General features: G+C 38.3%; 1 protein-coding gene and 1 non-coding gene across 2 annotated transcripts in view; both read left to right on the forward strand.

Annotated features, from left to right (window-relative positions):
- LOC132824426 (low-density lipoprotein receptor-related protein 5-like) overlaps window positions 1-19815 on the forward strand; it is a 207830-nt gene extending 188015 nt beyond the window's left edge. Inside the window, exons 19-23 of the mRNA XM_060838902.1 lie at window positions 1140-1250; window positions 3064-3300; window positions 4278-4417; window positions 12145-12242; window positions 14141-19815. Coding sequence (XP_060694885.1) covers window positions 1140-1250; window positions 3064-3300; window positions 4278-4417; window positions 12145-12242; window positions 14141-14411 — 857 coding nt within the window. The 3' untranslated portion in view covers window positions 14412-19815. The remainder of the gene's footprint in view (window positions 1-1139; window positions 1251-3063; window positions 3301-4277; window positions 4418-12144; window positions 12243-14140) is intronic.
- Window positions 19816-26937: 7122 nt separating this feature from the next.
- trnaa-agc (transfer RNA alanine (anticodon AGC)) lies at window positions 26938-27010 on the forward strand. The gene has a single exon. It is a non-coding gene; the product is annotated as a tRNA-Ala (tRNA).
- The last annotated feature ends 108 nt before the right edge of the window (window positions 27011-27118 follow it).

A 27118-nucleotide genomic window follows, 5' to 3' on the forward strand; every position in this document is an offset into this window, starting at 1 on the left:
TCTTTATTGGTCAGAGTATTGAGTACAGGAGTTGGGAGGTCATATTGCGTCTCTACAGGACATTGGTTAGGTCACTGTTGGAATATTCCGTGCAATTCTGGTCTCTTTCCTGTCGGAAAGATGTTGTGAAATTTGAAAAGCTTCAGAAAAGATTTACAAAGTTGTTGCCAGGGTTGGACGATCTGAGCTACAGGGAGAGGCTGAACACGCTGGCGCTGTTTTCCCTGGAGCGTCGGAGGCTGAGGGGTGACCTTATAGAGGTTTACAAAATTATGAGGGGCATGGATAGGATAAATGGGGTCGGGGAGTCCAGAACTAGAGGGCATAGGTTTAGGGTGAGAGGGGAAAGATATAAAAGAGACCTAAGGGGCAACATGTTCACGCAGAGGGTGCTACGTGTATGGGATGAGCTGCCAGAGCATGTGGTGGAGGCTGGTACAATTGCAATATTTAAGAGGCATTTGGATGGGTATATGAATAGGAAGGGTTTGGAGGGATATGGGCCAGGTGCTGGCAGGTGGGACTGGATTGGGTTGGGATATCTGGTCGACATGGACGGGTTGGACCGAAGGGTCTGTTTCCGTGCTGTACATATCTGACTCTATGACTATGACTCTCTGCTGCAGTTTTCTGCCTTTAGGAGAAAGACAAGGGAGGATAGTTTTAGGACAATTGCTTCACCTTATTTTGTCCAAATGAAGTAAGATCACAAGGCTATGTTTATGTTCAGAGTTATCACTGAGATGTTCACGTGATGACAGAGCAGATTGCAATTTTTTCCCTCCTGAAATATGTCAAATTTGGAGGTTAAGTGTTGGGTGACTATATAACATAATTAAATTTCCCCAACTGAGACATCAAAGACAAGAATGATACTTGTAATACTGTTCTAGTGAAGGTATTCACTTTTGGACTTATAGCTGACATTTTCTGACACTCTCTCAAATGAGTTTTCAAATACGAAAAACTGCAAAGCAATTGTAAAGTTTCTCGTAAATGGCAGGATTTTATTTTGGAAACACTTCATTCTCCATTTGAACTACAGAGAATGTCAAACTTGCCAGTTTTCAGGATTTCAAAACATTTAATCACTTCATAAAAACTAGTTTGATAAATAACTCACTTTATCTTAATTGCAGTGATTTGCCGTTCTAACCAGTTCCGCTGTAGTAGTGGTCAATGCATTTTGAAGAAACAGCAATGCAACTCAGTTCCTGATTGCCATGATGGCTCAGATGAACGTCTTTGTGGTTAGTATCTGCTCATCTACCAATGTGGGAGTTTTGAACTTTTGTGGCTCTTGGGATACAGTGAGAAAGACATGGATTGATTCTTGAAGCAGAACATGTAAAAAAAATTCTTTTTGAAGGTGATCCAACATTTGTTTTTAAAAAAATCCCTATTATTAAACTCTTGTGATCATTTAATGTGATGAATGGAAAGTTCCAATTTTTGTACACTGTGTTTCTGCTACACGTACACCCATGGTTAGGTACTGTTGGTTAAGAGCTTCAGGAGCCTGGGGCATCCTTGTGATGATGTCACAGGACACAGTGTATAAATAGTAGTGTGTGCACAGAGTTTGACCAGTCTATACCCCACACAAGCATGAGAGAAAGCCTTAAGACAAAATGGATATGTACAGACAAAAAATGATAAGATCAGAGCTGGATATTTCATGGCTACCATGTATAATAGTATTTAGTATTTATGTAAATAAATAGTGTTAATTTGAAGTTTAAGTCTGAAGACAGTTCTTGACTTAGTCTTCTCTTCAAATAGCCCATTCTTGAATTCAAACTCATGATGTGGCATCAAACCACACAATAAAAAGTATCCAACATATACAGTCGGTTCTGATATAATACCATAGTTCCATTCTCATGTGATCTTAAGTTATAAGAAAATCACATAATAGCCACACCATTTAAACTATTGAGGCTGGAAGCACTTTATAGTTAATATGGGTAAAGAAAGTTTGCATTCTACAAATAATGGTCTAAATTCTTCAATCATGTTAAACCCCATTCGTGTTGAAGAAATGCAGGGTATAGAAGAGCCGACTGTAGTTACTGTACATCGCGAGACGGTGGCACAGTGGTTAGCACTGTTGTCTCACAGTGCCAAAGACCCGGGTTCAATTCCCGTCTCAGGCAACATTCTCCTCGTGTCTTCGTGGGTTTCCTTCGGGTGCTCCAGTTTCCTCCCACAGTCCAAAGATGTGCAGGTTAAGTGAATTAGCCATGCTAAATTGCCCGTAGTGTTACATGATGGGGTAAATGTAGGGGAATGGGTCTGGGTGGGTTGTGCTTCGGCGGGTCAGTGTGGACTTGTTGGGCCGAAGGGTCTGTTTCCACACTGTTTGTTAGTAATCTAATCTAATTTCCATTCCACACCTTGAATGTTTGAGTTAGAATGCTACTAAATTAATGCAGCTCCAACCTTTGTATGAAATGGATATCACTTAAGGCTCACTTTTATGCATGTCAGGTTAATCTACATGCATAAATAAATGCACTGAGTGTCATGCTTTCTCCAATGATAGTCTGCACATAAATATGCAGTTTTGAAGAGGTATAATGGCTCATTTTAATAATGCAGGTAATGATACTAAAAAGTACCAAAATTTGGAATTAAATAAAGCCTTGGATTAGCTCATCCTCAGAACCTCCCAGTGATGCCTCAAATCCTTTTGATGTGCATTTGCTTTTCGTAGGTTAGCAAACAAATTGTTTCCAGTAAGTTTCCTCAAACAATAAATGAGATGGATGAAGTTAGTCTGTTACTGGTTAAGGAATCATGTTAGCCATAGCAGTGTTTCTGTTTTGAAAGATGTCACAGGGAGAATTGAGCTAAATGGGCATTTGCCATTTTAAAATTGTCTTTTCATTTTTCTCAATGTTATTCAGAGTGCTACAATCCAGTTATTACACGTGGCGCCCTTCAATTGGTTTTCTGATTGTATTTAAGTTAGGATTATGTTTGTTATGTAAGTAGAAAAGTTAGTGGAAAATTTTATTTTTGAATAACTCATGAGATAGTAATCTGCTTTCTTCCCATCAGAATTAACTGAAGCTTCAGTGAATGATTTCCAGTCTCACAGCAGTGCAATTGGACCTGTTATTGGTATAATCCTTTCACTCTTCGTAATGGGTGGAATGTACTTTGTCTGCCAGCGAGTTGTTTGTCGTCGTTACAAAGGACCTAATGGACCTTTTCCACATGAATATATCAGTGGAGCCCCACATGTTCCCCTCAATTTCATTGCTCCCAGCAGTTCCCAGCATGGCACTTTCACTGGTGAGGACTTCTAAAGATTATCCCTCATCTTACTGATTGATTATAGTATTGGTTTTGGGATGATTGTGAATGAGGTACAATTTTTGTGTTTCTGAACAATATTCCATAGAGGAAAACCTAAGAGCTTAGAATATAGATTGAGTATGAACACGAGAAAAGACAAAAACAACAGTAGCTAAATGGAATACATCAGAAGCAAGAGTGACAATTGAAGAGAGCAGTGTCATAAAGTAGAAACGTTTGTCCATTTAGGATAAATACCAACAAAGGATGGCAGATGTAATGTAAGAGAAGAAGGATGTAGAGAGCCAAAAATTATTTGTGAAGTTGGAGATGTGTTAACAACCAGGAAAAATCAAGTTTGTAACAAGGAAAAGCTCAAAAATGTTAAATTCTATCCATTTACTTGTATGCTTCAAAAATTGGGCGAAAGCAAATATTGACAAAAGGAAATAGAAGCCTTTGAAATGTGGATGCAAAGAAATATGCTAGAATTTCCAAAGATGAATGAAGAGATTCTTGAAATTCTAAGAACAAAACGACACTAGAAGTGACATGCAGATAAGTAGATTTTTGATAAGTTGATATTTCAGTCATTGGATCAGAGATGAAAAGTTACACACATCTCACCTTGAGGACCAAGTGGAGGGTAGCAGAAAGGCAGCTTGACCAAGACTTTTTTGGATTATGCATGTGTTGGGAACAGGTGAGCTTAACATACAATAAGAGCAGATCTCTTGATAAGGGTAGTTATACACAACAGCAGTTATAATTACTATAATATTGACTTAAAATGTATAAATAATTAGATTTTACATTGCTAAAATAATGAACAATATCAACAATTTTCAATGTATATGCATATTTGGTTTTATAAGTGTGAGTTAATGCAATGTGATGAGCTTACAATGCTTATTTAATGATTGCTCCTTGAGTGTTTTGTGAAGATATTGTAATATTTTTTTTATCCTGTATAGGTATGTCATGTAGCAAGTCCATGATCAGCTCCATGAGTCTAATGGGAGGAAGCAATGGGGCTCCACTATATGATAGAAATCATGTAACTGGGGCCTCCTCCAGCAGTTCTTCAAGTACAAAAGGAACTTTCTATCCACAGGTGCACTCTCATCTTGTGTTCAATATCCACATCAATTAGTGGAATGCACCTTCTCGAAGCTACAGTATTTAAATAGAGTGCATTCTTAAACAACGATTCCTTGTAGATTGAAATGAAGTTCATTTTATTTTTAAAAAGTCAGTGCGATTGAGAACATTTAATGTGGATCTGGGTTCTTCCTCTGTCAATTTATAATGTAAGTCAGTGAGGAGAGAATGTATCTGCAAAGGTATGTTAATAGGTTAAGTGAATGGACAAAAATTAGGCATGCGGAGTATAATGTGAGAAAAACAAGCAGTTTTTCACTTTGATGAGAAGAATAGGTAAAGCAAAATGCCACTTAAATGGAGAGAGACTTCAGTGTGCTTGCACATGAATCACAAAATGTTAACATGCAGGTTCAGCAAGTAAATAGGAAGGAAAATGGAATGGAATGTAAAAATAAAAAGTCTTACTGCAATTCTACAGAGGTTTGATGACTCTATATCGAGCATACTGTGTGTCATTTCAGTCTTCATACTGAAGGAGGATATACTTGCATTGGAAGCAGTTCAGAAAAGTTTAACGAGTCTGATTTTCCTGAAATTAAAGAGTTGCCCTTTGAGATAGGTTAAGCAGGTTGGACCTATACCATTAGAGTCTCAAAGAATGAAATATGATTTTATTCAGTTCTAAGGGGCACAGTTTCAAAATTAAGGATCTTCCATTTAAGAAAAGATGAATAGGACTTGGTGTGCAATACAAAGTCCCTAAAGGTAGCAGTATAGGTAGATAAGATTGTAAAGAAAGCACATGGAATGGTCTCTCACTGGAGGTATTGAATGTAAAAGTAGAGGTGTGATGCTGAAACTGTATGAGATAGTGGTGAGGCCACAACTGGTGTATTGCATGCAGTTCTGATCACCACATTACTGGAAGGATGTAATTGCTCTAGAGAGAGTGTAGAGAAGGTTTACTGGAATGTATCCAGGGCTGGAGGAATCATACAATCCCTACAGTGTGGAAACAGGCCCTTCTGCCCAACAAGCCCACACCGACCCTCCAAAATGTAACCCACTCTGACTCATTGCCCTACTGCTCTACATTTACTTCTGACTAATGCACCTCACCTACATACCCCTGAACACCATGGATAATTTAGCATGGCCAAATCACTTATGTTTCCACCCACAATCCAACTTTGGCCATGCTAAATTATCCATGGTGTTCAGGGGTATGTAGGTTAGATGCAGTAGTCAGGAGTAAATGTAGAGCAGTAGGGCAATGAGTCCGGATGGGTTACTCTTTGGAGGGTCAGTGTGGGCTTGTTGGGCCGGAGGGCCTGTTTCCACACTGTAGGGATTCTATGATCCTATGAATTCTCTTTGGATTGTGGGAGGAAACTGGAGCACCTGGAGGAAACCCATGCAGACACTGAGAATATGCAAACTCCACACACACAGTTGCCCGAGATTGGAATTGAGCCCAGATCCCTGGTGCTATGAGGCAGCAGCGCTAACCACTGAGCCACTGTGCCACCCAATTGTAGCTATGAGAAGAGATTGGAGAGGTTGGGGTTGTTTTCCTGGAAGCAGAAGGCTGCAGGGTGACCTGATTGAGGTATACTAAATTGTGAGGAGTAGCAATATTGTAGTTGTGTTTTCAAGGCTGAATTGGACTTAATTTTAGTCTTTAAAGGAGTTGAAGGGTATGGGGAGCAGAAAGGAAAATTGAATTAATCCCTCCCCCAGTTGAATGGCACAGCAGGCTCAATAGGCTAAATAGTCTATATCTTATGACCTTATGTGATAATATCTTATCTTGGAACTTTTAAATGTCATGGCATGGTGAAAAAGGGAGTTTACATTGTTGAATTGTCAGTGTCCTCTGCTCCAACCACATTCATTCACTGTCTCTGTTCTCTTCTTTCTTGCCCTTCTCTCTATCCTCATTGTATTCCCTCTCAACCTCACTATTTGTTTGGTCACCATCCTTGTATCTCCATTCTCAATGTATGTTGCCCTCTGTCTCTTCTCATTGATACTCATGCCAAACCAATCAACAAATTTGTGATGTTGTTTTTAATTAAGTATTATTTTGAAAGTTCCTGAAGATAGTATAGAGAAACTCCAACGACTCAGCACATAAAACATTTTCACCACTAAATAAACTTGAATCACCACCACAATTTTATATTACAGGATTGTGTGGTTTCTAACTATCTTCCTGATGTTTACTATTCCTGTAAGGCGATGCAAGTTCCACTACATGTTTTGTATTCTCTTTAGAGCCATTGTCATACAGCATGGAAACCAATCCTTCAGCCCAACCAGTTCATATTGACTATGCTCCCCAGCTAAACTAGTCCCATCTGCCTGTGCTAGGCCCATATCCCTGTAAACCTTTCCTATTCATGAACTTATCCAAGTGTTTTTTAAATATTGTGATTATACCTACATCCACTACTTTCTCTGGCGGTTTACAACTACTCTCTGTAAAATAAAAGTTGTCCTTCATGTCCTTTTTTTATCATTCTCCTCTCATCTTTAAAATATGCCCTCTCGTTTGAATTTCCTACCTGACTTTTTCTATGCCCCTCATGATTTTATAAATCTCAATAAGGTCAACACTCAACCTCCTATACCCCAGTGAAAAAAGTCCCACTCTGTTTTTATATCTCAACCCTCTATTCCCAGCAACATCCTAGTAAATCTTTTCTGAACCCTTTCAAGTTAAATAATACCCTTTCTAAAATAGGAACTGCTCACAGTACTCCACAAGAGGCCTCACCAACATCCCATATAACCTCAGTATAACATCCCAACTCCTATACTCCAATGTTTGAACAATGAAGGCAAGCATGCTAAATGCCTTCTTAATCATCCTTTCGATATGTGATGCAAATTTCAAAGAATTATGTACCTGAACCCCTAGGTGTCTCTGTTCTAAACCACCCAGATCCTTACCATTCATTGTATAATTCCTTTCCTTTTTTTTTATTACCAAAATGCAATATCTCATATAAACTCTATTTGCCACTCCTCAGCTCATTGACCTAATTGATCAAGATCTTTTTGTAATCTTAGATAACCTCCTTCACTGTAAGCGATACCACCAAGTTTGGTGTCATCTGCAAACTTACTAACCAGAGCAAGTTGTATGTTTGGATGACTGAGAGCTAAAGTGCCTTTTACTTTGAGCAAAAATGTTATTCCAAGCCTTTGAAGTGGAAAAATTGCACTGAGTATCTACCCACACTGTCTTTTTGTTGTAGTGCCAAAGCATATCAGGTGTGTACAAGGGGTGTAAGATTCGTTTAAGATTTCTCACCTTCGAAAGGTTCTTCTCTTAGGTTTCTATTCTATTCGAAAATCAATTTGATTCTGTACCTTAACTGTCAGTGGTATATACTTTATGCTGGCAAACTCACTTTTCGAGATGGAAGAATTTGAAAACAATTTTAACATTGAGATGTTGACAAGCCAAGAGTTGATGTAGATTAGCAAGCACAGGGATGGTGAGTAACGGAGACTTCATGCAAGTTGGAATACAGGCAGTAGAGTTTTGGAGTGTGGAAGATGTGGAGCTAGATTGGAAAGCATTTAAATAAAGCTAGATCCAGAGATGGATGACATGAAGAGACTAATAGGACAAAAAAGGTCTTGGTTACCAGGAAGATCAGTGGTAAATATCATTTAACCCTGAAATGTGTGAGGCAATGTACTTCAAAAGGAGTAACAAGATAGTAGGATACTTGGCGAATGGCAGGGTATTAGGGAGCTCAGAGAAAGAGAGATCTTGGGGTCCTTGTCCATAGCTTCTTGAAGGCAGCAGAACAGGTTAATAGGGTAGTTAAGCATGCACGTGGGACATTTTTCCTTTTTTCAATCATGGCATAGATTATAAGAGCAAGAAGGTTATATTGGAGCTGTATAAAACTTTGGTAATCCACAGCTGGAAACAGTATGGAGTTCTGGTCACTGCAGTATAGGAAAGATATGATTGCACTGGGGGGGCTGTAGAGGAGATTTACAAGGATGTTGCTTGGGATGAAGCAATTTTAGCTATGAGGAGAGGCTGGAAAAGCTCAGATTGCTTCGTTTGGCGTGTAGAAGCATGAGCGGGGGACCTGACTGAGATTATAAGATTGAGGGACAAGACGTAATTAGGAAGTAGCTGTTTCCCCTTAGTTGGAAGGTCTGTAATGAGGGGGACATAATTAAGGTGAGAGGCAGGAGGTTTAGAGGGGATATGAAGAAAGAATTTTCACCCAGAGGGTGGTAGGAATCTGAAAGCATTGCCAGGGATTGTAGTCGTAGAGGCGGGAAACCTCACAACCTTTAAAATGTATGCAAATGAGCATTTGAACAGTCATAACAGCCAAGTGCTGGAAAGTGGAATGCATATTGATAAGTCAGTGCAGACTCTATGGCCTGAAGGGCCTCTTCTGTAGCTGTACAACTCCATAATGAAGGCATGGATGAAAGCTTCAGCAGCATGTGGGCAGAGGTATGATTTTAGTGAAGTGATAATGACTTGACTGTATGGCCTTCATATAATAGGTGTGTTGCAGATTTTATTTCTGTACCCTCCCATCATTGTCTTCTGAATCATGCTTTTGAAATTCTGACTGTGTCACTCAAATGGCTAGTAATAGTGTATCACCAGACAACAATGCAAAGTTCACTGGAAAAGAAAAGACAGCTTTGTTTAGTTCCACTCCTCATGGCTAAGTTCAGTGTACCATTCGCAGATGACTTAACAAAGCTCATTTACTGAAGAATCAGTTCAGAAGCAGTACAGGACAGGTTGAAGAAGTTATTTTAAGTTAAATTCAAAAGAAATCTGTAATAATTTTAGTTTCATTATTTGGCCTTTAATAATAGCAACAACAAATAACATTTATGTAGCAATTTGCAGCAGTATTTACTGTGGAAAAGGATATGGAAGATATAGACTGTAGGAAAATAGATGGTGACATCTTGCAAAATGTCCAGATTACAGAGGAGGAAGTGCTGGATATCTTGAAATGGGTAAAGGTGGATAAATCCCAGGACCTGATCAGGTGTACCTGAGAACTCTGTGGAAGTCAGAGAGGTGATTGCTGGGCCTCTTGCTGAGATATTTGTATCATCGATAGTCACAGGTGAGGTGCTAGAAGACTGGAGGTTGGCAAACGTGGTGCCACTGTTTAAGAAGGGCGGTAAAGATTAGCCAGGGAACTATAGACCGGTGAGCCTGACCTCGGTGGTGGGCAAGTTGATGGAGGGAATCCTGAGGGATAAGATGTACATGTATTTGGAAAGGCAAGGACTGATTCGGGATAGTCAACATGTCTTTATGCTTGGGAAATCATGTCTCACAAACTTGATTGAGTTTTTTGAAAAAGTAACAAAGAAGATTGATGAGAGCAGAGCAGTAAATGTGATCTATATGGACTTCAGTAAGGCGTTCGACAAGGTTCCCCATGAGAGACAGATTAGCAAGGTTAGATCTCATGGAATATCGGAAGAACTAGCCATTTGGATACAGAACTGGCTCAAAGGTAGAAGACAGAGGGTGGTGGTGGAGGGTTGTTTTTCAGACTGGAAGCCTGTGACCAGTGGAGTGCCACAAGGATCGGTGCTGGGCCTCTACTTTTTGTCATTTACATAAATGATTTGGATGCGAGCACAAGAGATGCAGTTAGTAAGTTTACAGATGACACCAAAATTGGAGGTGTAGTGGACAGCAAAGACAGTTACCTCAGATTACAACAGGATCTGGTCCAGATAGGTCAATTGGCTGAGAAGTGGCAGATGGAGTTTAATTCACATAAATGTGAGGTGCTGCATTTTGGGAAAGCAACTCTTAACAGGACTTCTGCATTGAAGGATAAGGTCCCAGAGAGTGTTGCTGAACAAAGAGACCTTGGAGTGCAGGTTCATAGCTCCTTGAAAGTGGAATCACAGGTAGATAGGATCGTGGAAAAGGCATTTGGTATGCTTTCCTTTATTGATCAGAGTATTGAGTACAGGAGTTGGGAGGTCATGTTGCGACTGTACAGGACATTGGTTAGGCCACTTGGAATATTGCGTGCAATTCTGGTCTCCTTCCTATCGGAAAGATGTTGTGAAACTTGAAAGGGTTCAGAAAAGATTTACAAGGATGTTGCCAGGGTTAGAGGATCTGAGCTATAGGGAGAAGCTGAACAGACTGGGGCTGTTTTCCCTTGTGCGTCAAAGGCTGAGGGGTGACCTTATAGAAGTTTACAAAATTATGAGGGACATGGATAGGATAAATAGACAAAGTCTTTTCCCTAGAGTCGGGGAGTCCAGAACTAGAGGGCATAGGTTTTGGGTGAGAGGGGAAAGTTATGAAAGAGACCTAAGGGACAACACAGAGAGTGGTACATGTATGGAATGAGCTGCCAGAGGAAGTGGTGGAGGCTGGTACAATTGCAACATTTAAGAGGCATTTGGATGGGTATATGAATAGGAAGGATTTGGAGGGATATGGGCCGGATGCTGGCAGGTGGGACTAGATTGGGTTGGGATATCTGTTCGGCATGGACGGGTTGGACCAAAGGGTCTGTTTCCATGCTGTACATCTCTATGACTGTAACTGCAGTCTAGAAAGAGTTCCTTGGCATTGAGAAAGAAACACAAAGGGAGGATAAATAGGGGCCAAACCCAGAGAATAAAAGATTAAGAGGAATAAGCAAAAGATTGTCGAAGGTTAGATTAAACGAGGAACTTAAAGGAATATAAAGACATAGAAACGTAGGTATATTTATGGAGGGAACTTTAAAAAGCGCACTAAAGAATTGTGGTGGATGAAGGGGGGGGGATGTGGGGCGTGAGTGAAGAGGAAATGTTGTAGAACTGGCCTGATTCCAAGAATTGGAAAATTTGGGTGAGACGTGGAAAAGGTTACAGTGGTACAGAGGTATACATTGGGCTGGGACAATGAGCACCTGCTCTGTTCACAAATGGCATTATTGAGAGCTGAACTGTTCTTGGCATTTAGAAGAATGAGTGGGGGTAGTGGGGTTCTTCTAAAATCATGAAGGGAATATGTAAGCTACAAGCAGAGACATTGTTTCGACTGGTAGGTGAAACTAGAACCGGGGTCAGAGCCTCAAAATAAGGAGGAATAGTTCAGGAATGAGTTGAGGAGGGTCGTCTTCACCTGAAGGATTGTGAATCTGTGAAATTCCATGTTCTGCCAAGCAGTTGAGGCTACCTCATTGAATATTTTTAAGGCAAAGATAGATTTTTGAACATTAAAGGAATTCATGGTGAGTGGGTGGGTAAATGGAGCTGAGTTTACAATAAGATCAGCCTTGATCTTAGTGGATGATGGAGCAGGCTCAAGGAACCAGATGGCCTACTGCTCCTATTTCTTTTTTTCTTATGTTCTTGGTAATTGTGCTCCTTACAGAAGGTTTGCAGTGTGGAAATGCAACATGTCTAAACTACACTTTTCAAAAGTAGACAATGAAAAATATGTCACAAAAGCAGAAAGCAACATGAAGTATTTTCTTCATTTTTGCGATTACCACTCATTAAATGATGGCAACTTCCATTTGAAGTTTGGGGAGGAAGATATATGTTCGAAAGGTTCATTTTAATGATGCTTCAGTTTATTGATTCTTAGCCAGTAGTCTTGTGTAAAAATTACAACACAAATGCATTAAATGTTTACAAATGTTTAATTCTTTACAAACTGTTTTTAAAACTTTCTGATCAGTTATCATTTTTTAATAGATTTTGAACCCACCGCCATCCCCAGCGACTGATCGTTCTCTCTATAACACCGAAGTGTGCTACTCCTCTAACAGTCCTTCCACTACCAGGTCTTACAGGTGTGTGTATAAGGCACATGAATCCTACCTTTTGAAATCTACTCTTTATTAATGGTTACAAGCATATTTAGAGGGTATGGATGCAGTCAAGTAATGTAAGGGATGAAATGCTGAAGTTCTTGATGCTGAAAATAGCATGTGTTAGTTAAAGCCAATACAAAAGGTCACATCTTAGTTTGTGATAAGTACTTCTTTCAATCATTTTTATTTTACCTCTGCAATTGCAAAGCCTAATGTCCATTATTTCCAAGTGTCTATCAACAAATAAATGTTCCACTGTCAGTTCCTTTGACCTCTAAACAGCCAATGACTTTTTTGCCCCCTATCTTTTGCGAACACAGAAAGTCCAGTCTGAATTTGGAACCATTTGATAAAGAAGATTTTTATGTTTGAAATATGAGGGGAAAAAAAGTCAACTTTTGAATGAGTTCATTTGTCTATTTGTTTCAGGAATGTATCTTATAAAATTTCATGAGGATAAACTATGACCAATTTCATCATTGTAGCTGCGGTATAGAAATTGAGGCCTTTACCCCGTTTTGAGGCTTCACAATTAAAATGTGTATTTTATGAGAAATAATCAAGTTGTTGATCCAGCTAATTGTGGGACTTGACATAATGCCATTGTATTTTAGTATTGGAAATCTAGTACATTGAGTTTATAATAACCATAAAGTGTGTGGTCAAAACAGGTGTGTATTTATCCATATTTAACACCTTTAACAGCATAAACATCTAAAAATGCTTCACAGGAGGGTTACAAAACAAAGAATGACATCAAGACACATCAGGAGAATTCAGGTCAGGTAGATGTTAAGGAGTATCTTAAACAAGTAAAGCAAGATGAGAAGGTTGGGAGCTGTAGGGAGGGTATTCTAGTAACTCGGTACATAGACAACTGAAGACACAGCTACCAAATTAAAAGTGCACATGTACCAAGAGGCCAAAACTGAAGAAGAACCAATATCATAAAGGGTTGTGGGGTTGGAGGAGATGACAGAGAAAGGGAGGATTGAGTCATGGAGGGCTTTGAAAATAAGGAGAATTTTAAAATCAAGACATTACTTGGAAATCAACATAGGTCAGTGAGCATAGAGCCAATTTGGGAAATGGAATGTGCAAGTAAGTGTATTGGGCAGCAACAAAGTCAAGAAAGAAAGTATAGGTTTGAGGTCACAATTTTCTCAGTTTACATTTAGATTCTTCAATATGCCCTAACAAGAATAGAATATCCTTTGTTGTCACGTGTACTTCAGTGCAGGAGTTTAAGAAAAGTTTTTACAATGGCTGCTCTAATGACGCCATCTTAGGTACAAGTACCTCGGTACAAATCTCTGATACAAACAGGATTAAAAGGAAAAGTAATGGGGCGGGGGGATCACTGGAGGCAATGAGGACATGGACAATGTGGGTGATTTTGGCCTGATGGGTCACAGTGGGGTCGTGGGCAAGGGAGAAGTAGTATGTAGTGTCAGAGATTTTAAGCAAGAAAATTGGTTATTGTGAGACAGCAGGTGGAAGGGGGGCTAAATGACTTCAATTGAACCACATTGGTAGAGTTTTTTAATCTCGGCAACAATAACCTGCTGAATATAAATAAATTGTCCTATGAATTTAATTGCAATTTGTGTAATGTTGCAAGCCTGTGTCATAGCTGATGAAACTGCATTTACACAATTAACTCAATCTGTAGCTGGTGCAAGATACAGTAACAGTCATTGGTCTGCTGGCATATCTGTCACTTTCTAACCTGGCAGCAAGAAGTGGACCACTTCATCTTTTGTAATAATGAACAAATGTAGGCAAAAATACAAACCTTAAATGTTGGCTTTGACTATAGTTTTTGACTGTTGAAATGAATTGGAGAAAAACTCAACAATTATTTTTCAATTTTACAGACATTACATTATGCAGAGTGTGGCACCACCTACAACTCCTTGCAGCACTGATGTATGTGATAGTGATTATACCACAAGCCGATGGAAGAGTCCCAAATACTATGTGGATCTGAACTCTGATTCAGATCCTTATCCACCACCCCCTACCCCTCGAAGTCCATACATGTCAGCAGAGGAGAACTGTGAAAGTTGTCCACCGTCACCCTCCACAGAACGAAGTTACTTTCATCTCTGTCCTCCCCCACCGTCTCCCTGTACAGATTCCTCATGATTCTAACAGAAGAAACATTTTTTATAATTCTGTACATAGCTTTAAATACAAACAGAGAGAAAGTATATTTTATGAATTAAAAGTACTAGATGGATGAGATTATCCAAAGGACAGTGTACAGAGAATGTGAGAAGGTCGATAGGGACAATGGAATTTTGTACAGATGGAAAGAAAAATATTTATAATTTTGTTTTTTTTCTTAAGTAAATACACCACTTGCATCTTTGTGCCATATGCTAATTTTACAGAACAAATTGGGAAGTAAAAGTATAAAACGTTCACAAATGCAGGTACAGACACGATGGGCCAGATAGCCTATTTCTGAGCTGTGTACTTTTATTTAGGCGAAACCATTTTAGAAATGAAATTTTTGAATTTTATATTCATGGACATAAATGGACAATCGCTTATTTTGTACTTTTTCTACCTTATCAAAATTACACTTGTTCTATGAGGTTTAAATTTTTCATTAATTATATTTCTAATCAGAATGTTCTGTTCTGAAAAGACATATTATTGAATTATAAGCACAGTACACAGCCCTCAGTGTCAATTACATGATATTAAAAATAAACCACTAGCTAGAATTTTTTTTATGTTTAGTGTCATTGTGGGTCTGCATACTATCCTTTTCATATCAAGGACTTGTGTTTGTTTGGATTTGGCCCAGACTGGTTGCATTAAAATCTGTATATTCATTAATTATAAGGATACTGCTGAAATTCATTTCATATTGTATTGCAGCAGCTCCTCAAGGTTCCAAGTTCAAGACAGAATAGTAATTCACAACCCCGTTGTAGATTCATACTGCTATTCTGTGGATTCTTGGTGTGGAAAAAATAGTATCACCCTGGTACCTTTTAAAGAGTGCACTTCTTAAATTCGGATAAAATTATATTGAACAAAATGGAAGGATTTTACATTATACCTGACCGAGGGGTACTTTTTAATACCTCTAGTTGTCATGATTTTTTTAAAATAATGAATGTTCCATTTTAACACAAACACTCCTCATTTTGTTGAGCACAAGATTCTCCGACAAAAGATTACAAGACAAAGTTCTAGTTGATTGTTGTGTGATTTGTATTTTAACATTAAATTATTTATCATGGATATTAAACCAATTTTCTTCAATAGAAATTATTTTAATGTTTGGCTTTTGTTTCCTTGGCTTGTATGTACAGAAAGTTGTAGCTATCACTACTGAAAAATTTTGAAGAGTGCCCATTGTAAACCATTTAAAGAACTTGCACACTAATAATAAATATCGAAGATTTTGTTGGATCACCAAGCTGCCTTATTTATCATTAGCATGATTGTGCATGCTTGTACCACTAATTTGCTGCGGCAGCATAAACTTAAGAGGAGGGACTGTTGACCAACTGCCTTTTGATATCATTATGGTATGCTTTTAATTCCAAAAAAAGAGCCTTTTGTGGAAAGTTGTTATAATACCAATTTACTTTTTAAACAGCTGCAAAGCTTTCCATTCTTAAAATTTACCTCTTAGCACTATAGAAGTTAAAAAGTATATTTTATCTAATTTCATTGTGTTATTTATAAAATGCTATTATTCACAGATTATATGTATAATTTTCAGCAGCACTCTGTATACCATGAAATGACTGTTTCTATGACAATGACATTAACTTTAGCTATAAAAAAGCAGATGTTTGACAGAACTTTATATTCATTTTTTTCTTCTATTGTCTGTTATAATTACTGTGGTCATAAGTTTGGTTAAGTCCCATAAAATGTGTAGAGCCCAGTTTGCTGCATTTGTATTGAGTGCTTGATTCTTGTCTACGATTGAATGTTTAATCATTAAAGTAAGGACATTTTTTTCATGTTTCAAATGGTGCTTGGCTGTGTGGGTGAAGTGCTGATGGCCGACCTGTCTCCAAAACATTGTTTACTAAAGCAAAGAGACAAACTTCAGATTGTTCTCCTTTCCAGTTTTAACCTTTTCTGCTTCTCTTGTGCATAACATATTTTAAACTTGTCCTTTGGAAAATGAAACCTTGTGTAACTATCTTTTCCTCAGTAAGTAGAAATGCTGTTTGTTCAGTACATTTTTGTTTTTCATGGATTTTGGTGCACAGTCTTTTCAAATCTAACACAAATGCAAGTATCTAAGGATGAGATGGAAATAGTATAGATTTCTTTTTAAGTGTAGAAAAGACTTCATACTTAATTACCACATTCCTTGATTTTGTTTTATATTTACCTCAAATCATATACCAAATTTCAGATATTAATTGCCATCTTTTCATTATTGATGAAGCTGAGTAGTTTATGGAATTAAAGCCAAATATAACAGGAGTTGAGAGATGTACAGTGTTTAGAAGGGATCAGTGTCAATTTTGGAATCACTATAATCTGACATTATGTTGAAACAGTGTCAACAATTTGGAAGGAGAAGGTTATATTTACTGTGGGGAAAAATATCGATTCCCCCATTGACTACTCATGTAGCATCCTTTGGTTACGTAGGGAGAGCCCATCTCGCTGTTGCTGATGTGGAGAAGTTTAAATCGTTAGCTCTCAATTTTGAAGGGTTCTAACGGTGCCTTACATAAAATTATTGTAAATGATTTTTTTAAAAAGTGGCTTGTTAGTGCATTTGTGAAAGTGTACCTTCAGCAGTTTTTATTAATTTTGTACAGTTTATTGAATAATTTGTTTGTTGCTACATAAGATCTGAAATGAAAACAAAATGCTTAAAGTACACAGCAGGTCAGGCACCAGCTGTGGAGAGAATTAATGTTCCAGCTCAATGACCCTTCAGAACATCACCCTGACATATTTTCTCTCCACAGATGCTGTCTGATCTCCTGACAATATCCATCGTTTTCAGGTTTTTTTAATTAATAGTTTAAACCACCAAGTAATTTCAATGTTTAGGCTAATAAAGTTATTTCCTTATCTGCATTAGACAATATTTTCTAAAACAATTCAAGCAGTCTTTTCTCCCACTATGAGTTTTGAATGTTACTCTCCTCTAAATTTGACTGTTTACCATTTTAAGCCTCCAGTACATCATATCAATCTCAAAGAAATTGCTCCATGAACCTTGGTAATGCTGCTTTTCCTTCAGCCACTAGGTGGTGCAAAAGAACAAACTGCAGCAAAACACTAGTTGCCTAATATCGGAATGGCTACACTTGTTGACAAAACTAAAATCAAATGACTTATTATGTAAAGTATCATGAACCAACTTACATGGACCAAAGATTTTTCACGTTAAACCTTTAATATGTTAACATCTGATCAACCTAAACTGTTAAACTTAATTATCTGACTCTTCTTGAATAATACCAGTGACTGTCAAATTCCCTTTGATTTAAAGTAATGTTTTTTGAAAATATTTATAATGAATTAGGTGCTCCTAGATTATTTCTTGAAACTGCTAGTATGTGGCGATTAAGTTTTTTTTGAAAAAGCCAATTTTAATTTTGGGTTCTATAAATGAATAGTAGTCAAAGAAGCAGGGATCAAGTTCTAAAAATATCTCCTACATCAAATAGAATATAGAGATCTGAGAATGCAGATATATAAATCACTGAAAAATGTAACAACGCAAGTTGATAAATGTATAGAATTTCAAGACAAATAGAATATAAAACAGGAGAATAATATTAAATTTATATAGAACTTTGAATAGATCACAGAATTCTATGAGCCCTTTTGATCTCTAGATTAAAAAAGGATACAGAAACACTGGACAAATTTACAGAGATGTTTCCAGAATTTCAGGGATTCAGCAAAGGTAGAGCAGGTAAAGGGCTTTTTCACTGGTAAAGAGATCTGATTCACCCCTTCAAAGTTTTAAAGGAATTTGACAGGATGGATGTGAAGTGAAAGTATCCACATATGAATAAGGCAAGACGAGGGCCAATAAATATCAAATCACCACTAACAAGTAAACAAAAGAAATAAGAGGAATTTCTTATCACAGAATGGGTGAGAATGTAATAGTTGAATGACATGGATGGTTAAAACATCAACATATTTTAAGGGGAGGCTTAATGTGTACATGTGGGAGACAAGAATGTAGGGATAGCGAGAATTGTTAATTAGAGAGGAAGGTAGCTTCATTTGGAGAATAAGTATTAACCTAGACCCATACAATTGATTGACTATTTTCTATGTCATAAAGTTACTAAAACTAATGTGAAGTTGTTTGCAATTTTTGGGTTTTGTACTACGAGAAATGCATTGAAGTTATGGCTTCACTAAGATAATGCCAAGGATGAAAAGGTGTCCATTGCTAGCAGTGAAAGCTGAGGAGTTGTAATGTAGGTTTTCAAAATTCTGGTGTTTTTAATTATGAATTCACAAAAGCCATTTCTTGCTGTTGGGAGGTCAATGAAAAAGGCTGATGAAATAGTGATGAAAGAGCTGGGAGAAGGGTTTCTCAGAAAAACATTAAATTTTGAAAGCGGAGGAGATGTAAAGATTTGAGGAGGAAGAGTCAGGTAAGGTTTGGATTGCTGTGGCAAAGACAACTGACTCCTTTGTAAAACTGTTTGTGTTTAGTAGGAGGTAGCATCGAATAGTAATGTAGTTATTTCCCTGCATGGAAATGCAATTTTAATGTAACATATATTGTTTCCTAAAGTATTCTCCTTGCCATCCCACCCTACCACCACCAATGCTTGCCTACATTTGTTAATTGTAAACTGTGTTTAATTTTAACTTGGTAATGGCCTGAAGATTTAGATCAAGGGTAAACATAGTGGTGCATTAAAGTTGAATTGGATTTAACTCCTGAAATTCAATTGTGAAATCAGGTTAACTCAAATTTGACTTAGTTTTGGTTGAAATTGGAAAGCACAGCTTCCCACCCCCACCCCCCACCCCCCCCACCCCAAAACCCCTGCCCCTGCCAGACCCCCCTCCCACCCAATAACATGTTGTGATATCTTTCAGATAGTAATGTTACCATTTGTCATTATAGTTGATGTTACAAGCACATCTCTGAATGGGGCTCCCCAATCAAACTGAAGTTTGTAAACAAGTTGCTTTTAATAACTACCAAAAAACAAATAGTTGCAGCCAGAAACAAAAATGCTTAGGAACAGTTTTGAAATCGTAGGCTACTAGACTACGTGGAATTTCTGCAGCAAGAAACTGTAGTCTAACGCAAACATGATGGGCAGACAATAGGAGAGTGACTTTTCCAGTCTTCTAACTTTTTACTGGCAGCAGAAATGGGTTGCCTTAGTCACCAGCTTTTGTTTTGTTAAATGGTGTTTGTTTCTCATGTTTAAATTTATGGCCAGCATTTGATATATTCTCGCTCTCAGCTCCTGGTGCTCACGTCAAAACCTTTTGATTGTATTTCTTTGTATGAAAAATTTGCAAAGACAATATCAAATTACTACATTTGTAATAAAGATGCTGTTGATTTTTATAATAAAATGCTTTATTTTAAAATCTGTTTTTTACTGGTCAATTACAATTCTTTTTACATTTGGAATGCGCAACTGAAAAAATAGAACTTTAAAGAGCAGTGTCTCTGGGAAGAAAAAATGCAGAATACAACACTCTATTCAAATGTTTTGACTCTCAACACATTTTCTTCCTAATAATGGAAAACAAAGCTTTTTATTTGTACATAAATGTTACCATCCGTAGTGAGGTGATTTGTTTGTTGTCAGAAAACAGTTATTCACCGCATTTGTTGCTTACCGAGAGGTTAGCAATGTTGTCTACTTCCTATAATTGTGTGAAATATAGAAAGTAGATTGTCATTTCAATAATTTCCTCCATTCAGACAAGCCAATGTAGAATATTGAACCTTCATGTACTTTAATCCTGTAATTTCGCTGTTCATTGCAGATGGAATATTTATTGCCATGTGTGAAACTTTGATACAGTTTGATTTTCATTAACATTTATCAAAAATATGATGAGATTAAGTTGGGAAAATAGTTCCATGAATTTTGATTGCCACATTAAAATCAATGCCTTTAACTTATGGTAATTTATTATTACTATACCAGAGTGATATATGAAATGGGAGATTTAAAGAAAGTTACAGGATTGATGACATAAAATTATAGGGAGCCGTGAGACATGGTACATTTCTCAGAATGAGAAAGTGTAATTTAATAATTTACCCTTGAATAGAAAAGGACTGGCAAAGCATTTAAAGCCAAACATGACCACGATTAATCTGCCAATACTACAGCAAGAAAGCAGCAAAAAAATTAAAATTGCATTTTCACACTTTGACAATCTGAAGTTGTCACAAAAGGTTTTGCATTAACAGAGACTTTTAAAGTTAATTGTTGTTGTAATGTTGCAAATGTTGAATTGATTTTCATCAGTGAGGACCCATAAACAATATTATGATAATGACTGGGTAATTCATTTTAATAATATTGATTCAGCTATACATAGAACACAGAAAAGTACAGCACACAATGGGCCCTTTGGCCCATGATGTTGTGCTGAGATTTAATCCTAACGTAAAATATAGTAATTTAACCTATGCACCCCTCAACTCACTGCTATTCATGTACATGTCCATCAGTCGCTTAAATGTCACCAATAACTCTGCTTCCACCACCATAGCTGGCAATGCATTCCATGCATTCACAACTCTCTGCGTAAAGAACCTACCTCTGACACCTCCTTTATACCTTCCTCCCTAATATCTTCAAACTATGACTTCTCGTACCAGTCAATCCTGTCCTGGGGAAAAAATTCAGGCACTTGTACCTGTTCTGCCATTTGATAAACCATGGCTGATCTGTTTATTTTTAATTCACATTCCCATCTACCCCCAAGCTCTTTTGATTTCCTTGCTTAATAAGAATCTATACACCTCCATGTTATATTTAAAAATATATTTATATAAAAGTATTTCATGACCCCACTTCCAATGCCTTCTGAAGCAAAGAGTTTAAAAGTCACACAATCCACTGAGAGAAAAAAAAGATTTTCCTCATCTGTGTCCTAAAAGGGTGATCCCTAATTTTAAGTGTTCCCTAGTTGTAGACTGACGCACAAGAAGAAATAGGTGAAAGTGAAGACTGCAGATGCTGGAGATTAGAGTCGAGAGTGTGATGCTGGAAAAGCACAGCAGGTCAGGCAGCATCCGAGGAGCAGGAGAGTCTATGTCTCGGGCAAAAGCCCTTCATCAAGAATTAGGAAGAAGAAATATCCTTTCCATATCCACTTCATCAAGACCATTCAGGATCTTTACACACTTCGATCAAATCACCTTCCACTTTCCTAAATGCCAATGGGATCAAGCCCAGTCTGCTTAAAGCAGCCCTTTCATTCTAGCAAACTGTATCACTTCCAATAAATTCACATCCTTGACAAAGGAGACCAAAGCTGCAAACAGTAGTTGAGATGTGTTCTGTACAACTGAATCGAAATATCCTTTTTTGTTAATTTCCCTCATAATAAAGAATAACTTCCATTAGTCGTCTCCATCATTTGCTCTAACTGCAAACTAATGTTTTGTGGGTACAATTACAATGTTTAAAAGACATGTGGATAGGTATGTGAATAGAAAGGTTTGGAGGGATATGAGCCAGGAGCAGTTAGATGGGACTAATTTAGTTTGGGAATATATTCAGCATGGACTAGTTTGACCATTTCATTGTTTATGACTCTATGTGCAGAACATCTAAATCCCTCTGAAACTCAGAATTTCACATTTGTTCTCCCTTTAAGTAATACTTTGTTCATTTTGGCAGAATAATGAAAATGCAATTTTCCCACATGATATGAGCCAATGGGCTGAGTGACAGAAATAGGAGGTGCTGCATTTTGGAAAAGCAAATCAGAGCAGGACTTATATACTTAATGGTAAAGTTCTGGGGAGTGTTGCTGAACAAAGAGACCTTGGAGTGCAGGTTCATAGTTCCTTGAAAGTAGAGTTGCAAGTAGATAGGATAGTGAAGAAGGTGTTTGCTGTGCTTTGCTTTATTGGTCAGAGTATTGAGTACAGGAGTTGGGAGGTCATGTTGCAGCTGTACAGGACGTGGGTTAGCCCACTTTTGGACTATTGTGTCCAATTCAGGTCTCCTAACCATCGGAAGGATGTTGTGAAACTTAAAAGGGTTCCGAAAAGATTTACAAAGATGTTGCTAGAGTTGGAGGATTTGAGCTATAGGGAGAGGCTGAATAGGCTGGGACTGTTTTCCTTGGAGCATCGGAAGCTGAGGAGTGACCTTTATAGAGGTTTATAAAATCATGGATAGGATAAATAGAGAAAGTGGTTTCCCAAGGGTGGGGGAGTCCAGAACTAAAGGGCATAGGTTTAGAGTGAGAGAGGAAAGATATAAAAGGGACCTAAGGGATAACTTTTTCACACAGAGGGTTGTGTGTCTGGAATGAGCTGGGAGAGGAAGTAGTGGAGGCTGGTACAATTGCAGCATTTAAAAGGTATTTGGATAGGTATATGAATAGGGAGGGTTTAGAGGGATATGGGCCAAGTGCTGGTAAATGGGACTAGATTAGGTTAGGATATCTGGTCTGCATGGATGAGATGGCTTGACTGGCCTGTTTCTGTGCTGTACATCTCTATGGTTCTATATTCCATCTCCAGACTTTTGTCTACATATCTACAGCACAACACATTACTTTTTAAAAGAACTCCCTAAAATTGGTTAAGCCTGATTTCTCTTTGACAAAACCATGCTTTCAAGGACACAGTTCTAATTTATTTTTGATCAATTCAAACAATTTCAGGCAAACTGGCCTGTCGTGAATGGATTTATGCCTCCTTTCTTGAACAGAGGAGTAATATTTGGTTCTAAGAAACCGTCTTGAAGCATTCAATGAATGGTTCATCCGGACTGTTACTGTCAATCTGATTTTTCCAACTTATATGTAGATTAATTATTGCTATTATTTGTGGCTATAATTGCCACAATTATTGCTATCTTTTTACTCACAAGTACCAAATATTTCTTCTTCTATATTTAGTCTTACATTTTGGTTACTGTTAGTGGGCATGCATGCTATGTGCATTTGTGGCTTCCTTCCACTACTATTTCTCACCACCTCAAACCGATTCTACACCCTTATCTCCTGAACCACGGTCAGTTTTAACCAATGCACGAATACTATCCTTGATTAAATGCTACTGTTTCGTTGGACCATAACAAATAGGTCCAGGAGTAGGCATTTGGCCCCTCAAGCCTGCTCAGCCATGACTGATCTGACATTCTTTGCATCCACTTTTTGCCCTTTCCCCATAACCCTTGATTCCCCTACTGATTAAGAATCTATCTCAGTTCACAGTTCCACATTTATCTTTCCTATTCTTCTTCAATGTCTTACACACTTCAACATACAGGATCCAAACCTGCTCATCTGAAGCCCTGACTCTGTAACGGATATCAGATCATATTTATTTACTTAAGTGTGCACTATCAAATTATTTTAAATGCTACATACAGAGCTTCTCATTTTGTCTTTTGTTATCATTGTAACATCTAGTATTGATTTCTGGTGCATTTCTCGGTTTTTTTTTGCTCTGTCCATTCCAGACAGCCTCTGATCCTCACATTGTTATTTTTCTGCCTTAGTTTGTCTCTACTCTTTGATATACCACATCTTTCCATATTCTTTTCCCTTACTCTCACTATTTAGTTTAAAACTCTGTGTACTTCTTAAGTTATGTAGTTCACTGAACCACTAACCCCAGCACAGCTCCGGTGTAAACTGTCCTAATGATACAGACTCCACTTTCCTCAATACTCATATCAGTGTTCCATGAACCAAATCCCACTTCTCCACATCAGTCTTTGAGCCATGTATTCATCTTCCTAATGTATCCTACATCAGTTTGCATGTGACTCAGGTAATAAGCCACAGAATACATAGAACATTACAGTGCAGAACAGGCCCTTTGGCCCTCGGTGTTGCACTGACCTGTGAAGCCAATCTGAAGCCCATCTAACTTACACTATTCCATTATCATCCATATGTTTATCCAATGACCATTTAAATGCCCCTAAAATTGGCGCGTCAATTACTGTGGTAGATAGGGTATTCCACAGCCTTACTTCTCTCTGAGTGAATAGCTCACCTCTGACATCTGTCCTATATCTATCACCCCTCAATTTAAAGCTATGTCCCCTTGTGCTAGCCATCACCATCCATGGAAAAAGGCTTTCACTGTTCACCTTATCTAATCCTCTGATCATCTTGTATGTGTCACCTCCTAACCTCCTCCTAATGAAAACAGCCTCAAGTCTCTCAACCTTTCCTCATAAGACCTTCCCTCCATACTAGGCAACCTCCTGGTAAATCCCTTCTGCCCATTTCCAATGCCTCCACGTCCTTCCTACAATGCAGAGACCAGAACTGTACGTAATATCTCAAGTGCAGCTGCACCAGAGTTTTGTACAGCGGCAACATGACCTCAAGACTCCAAAACTCAATCCCTCAATTAACACACCGTACGCATTCTTACAACTCTATCAAACTGGGCAGCAACATGGATACTGAGATCACCCTGCTCATTAATACTATTGAGAATCTTACCATTAGCTCCGTACTCTGTATTCCTCTTGCTACTTCCAAAGTGAATCACCTAACACTTTTCCGCATTAAACTCCATTTGCCATCTCTCAGCCCAGCTTTGCACCTTATCCATATCCCTCTGTGATCTGCAGCATCCTTCTGCATTATCCACGCCTCCACTGACTTTAACCTTTAAAGTTCTGGCAAATTGAATCCAAAAACTGGATTACTGGCAGGAAGCAGAAAGTGATGGTTGAAGGATATTTTTGAGATGGAAGCCTGTGTTCAGTGCCACATTTTAGGATTTTGTGCTAGGGCCATTGGTGATTGTTGTGCAGATTAATGAATGCAGTTGGTATGCTTGGTATGTTCACGGATGAAAATCAGTGGTGCGGTAAAAAGTGACGAGGAAAGTCATAGACTACACGGCAATATAGATGGGCTGGGCAATGACAAATGGAATTCATTCCTGAAAAGTGAGAGATGATGCTTTTTGGGAGGACTAACAAGGCAAGGGAGTTCACATTGAATGGATGAACCCTAGAAAGTACGGAGGATCAGAGATACCTTGGTGTGCATGTCCACAGATCCATAAAAGCAAGGAGGTTATGATGGTGCTGCATAAGACATTAGTAAGGCCACAGCTGATTACCATGTGCAGGTCTGGTCATCATACTATATTCAGAATGAAATTCTACACAACAGTGTGTAGAGGAGGTTCACCACGTTGTTTCATGGGTTGAGAGCAATTCAGTGATGAAGAGAGACTAAGAGAAGCTGAAGGTAGAGTGGCTCTTTATGGATGAATAAAGTTATGAGTAGCAGAGATGGGGAGAAAACCTTTCCCTTAGTAGGGCAGTCAATGACTAGGGAGCACAGTTTTAAGGTAAGATGCAGAGAGGATTTGACAAAGAACTTTCTCACCCAGATACTAGTGGATACCTGAAACTCTGCTTGAAGGGTGATGAAGGCAGAAACTCTCAGAACATTTAATACATATTTAGATGATTGACTGAAATTTCATATCAGACAAGGCTATGGGCCAATAGAAAAATTGAAACCGAATTGATAGATTCTTGATGACTGGTGGCAACATGATGAATTGAAGGCCCTCTTTCTGTGCTGTAAAAACACCATGATTCTAAGCCATTGCAGGTATTCTCAACAATGGCAGGTCCACCCAGCCAGGATAGTGAGATTCACCTCATAGAGATGTACAACATTCTTTTGGTCCAACTCATCTTTACGAACCAGATATCCTAAATCTAGTCCCATTTGCCAGCATTTGGCCCATATCCCTCTAAATCCTTCCTATTCATATACCTGTCCTGATGCCATTTAAAAGTTGTAATTTTACCAGCCTTAACCACTTCCTCTGGCAGATCATTCCATATGCACACCACACTCTCTGTTAAAACATTGCCCTTAGGTCCCTTTTAAATTTTTCCCGTCTTGCCTTAAACCTATGCCCTCTAGTTTTGGACTCCCCAGCCTGGGGAAGAGACTTTGTCTATTCACCTTATCTATGCTCCTCATGATTTTATAAACCTGTATATGGTCACCCCTCAGCCTTCAATGCCCAAGGGGAAACAGCCCCAACCTATTTAGTCTCTCCCTAATGCTCAAACCCCGCAATCCTGGCAACATTCTTGTAAATCTTTTCTGAACCCTTTCAAGTTTCACAATATCCTTCAGGCGCTAGCACCTGAAGAAGGCACAAGGTTCCGAAAGCTTGTGTTTTCAAATAAACCTGATGGATTCTTACTTGGTTTGTGATTTTTGACCTTGTCCAACACAGGCACCTCCACATGATAACATCCTTCCACACAGAATAGAAAACATGAGTGTGGATAGTTTCCACGCGCTGTCATTTGTTAAATATAAATTTGCCAACATTAATGCTGCTGATTTCAAGGGCTTTCAACTATGAAAATTATCGAAGATGATCATCAAAACATAAATTTTAGAAATTAATCCCAAATTGACTGGAAAGCTACTCCAGTAATTTAAATGAAAGCTTTTTGTGAAAGGGGAATTAGCTCAAATGGTAGAGCGCTCGCTTAGCATGCGAGAGGTAGCGGGATCGATGCCCGCATTCTCCAGTGCTTTTAATGTACTTACTGTGTTCAGCATTGCCGATCCTTTTCAGACTAGACAAAATTGACCCTGAAGGAAGGGGATGTAGGGGTGACAACCTGCACTCACTTGTA

The sequence above is a fragment of the Hemiscyllium ocellatum genome, chromosome 18, assembly GCF_020745735.1.
Source record: "Hemiscyllium ocellatum isolate sHemOce1 chromosome 18, sHemOce1.pat.X.cur, whole genome shotgun sequence".
In the NCBI taxonomy this organism is placed as follows: domain Eukaryota; kingdom Metazoa; phylum Chordata; class Chondrichthyes; order Orectolobiformes; family Hemiscylliidae; genus Hemiscyllium; species Hemiscyllium ocellatum.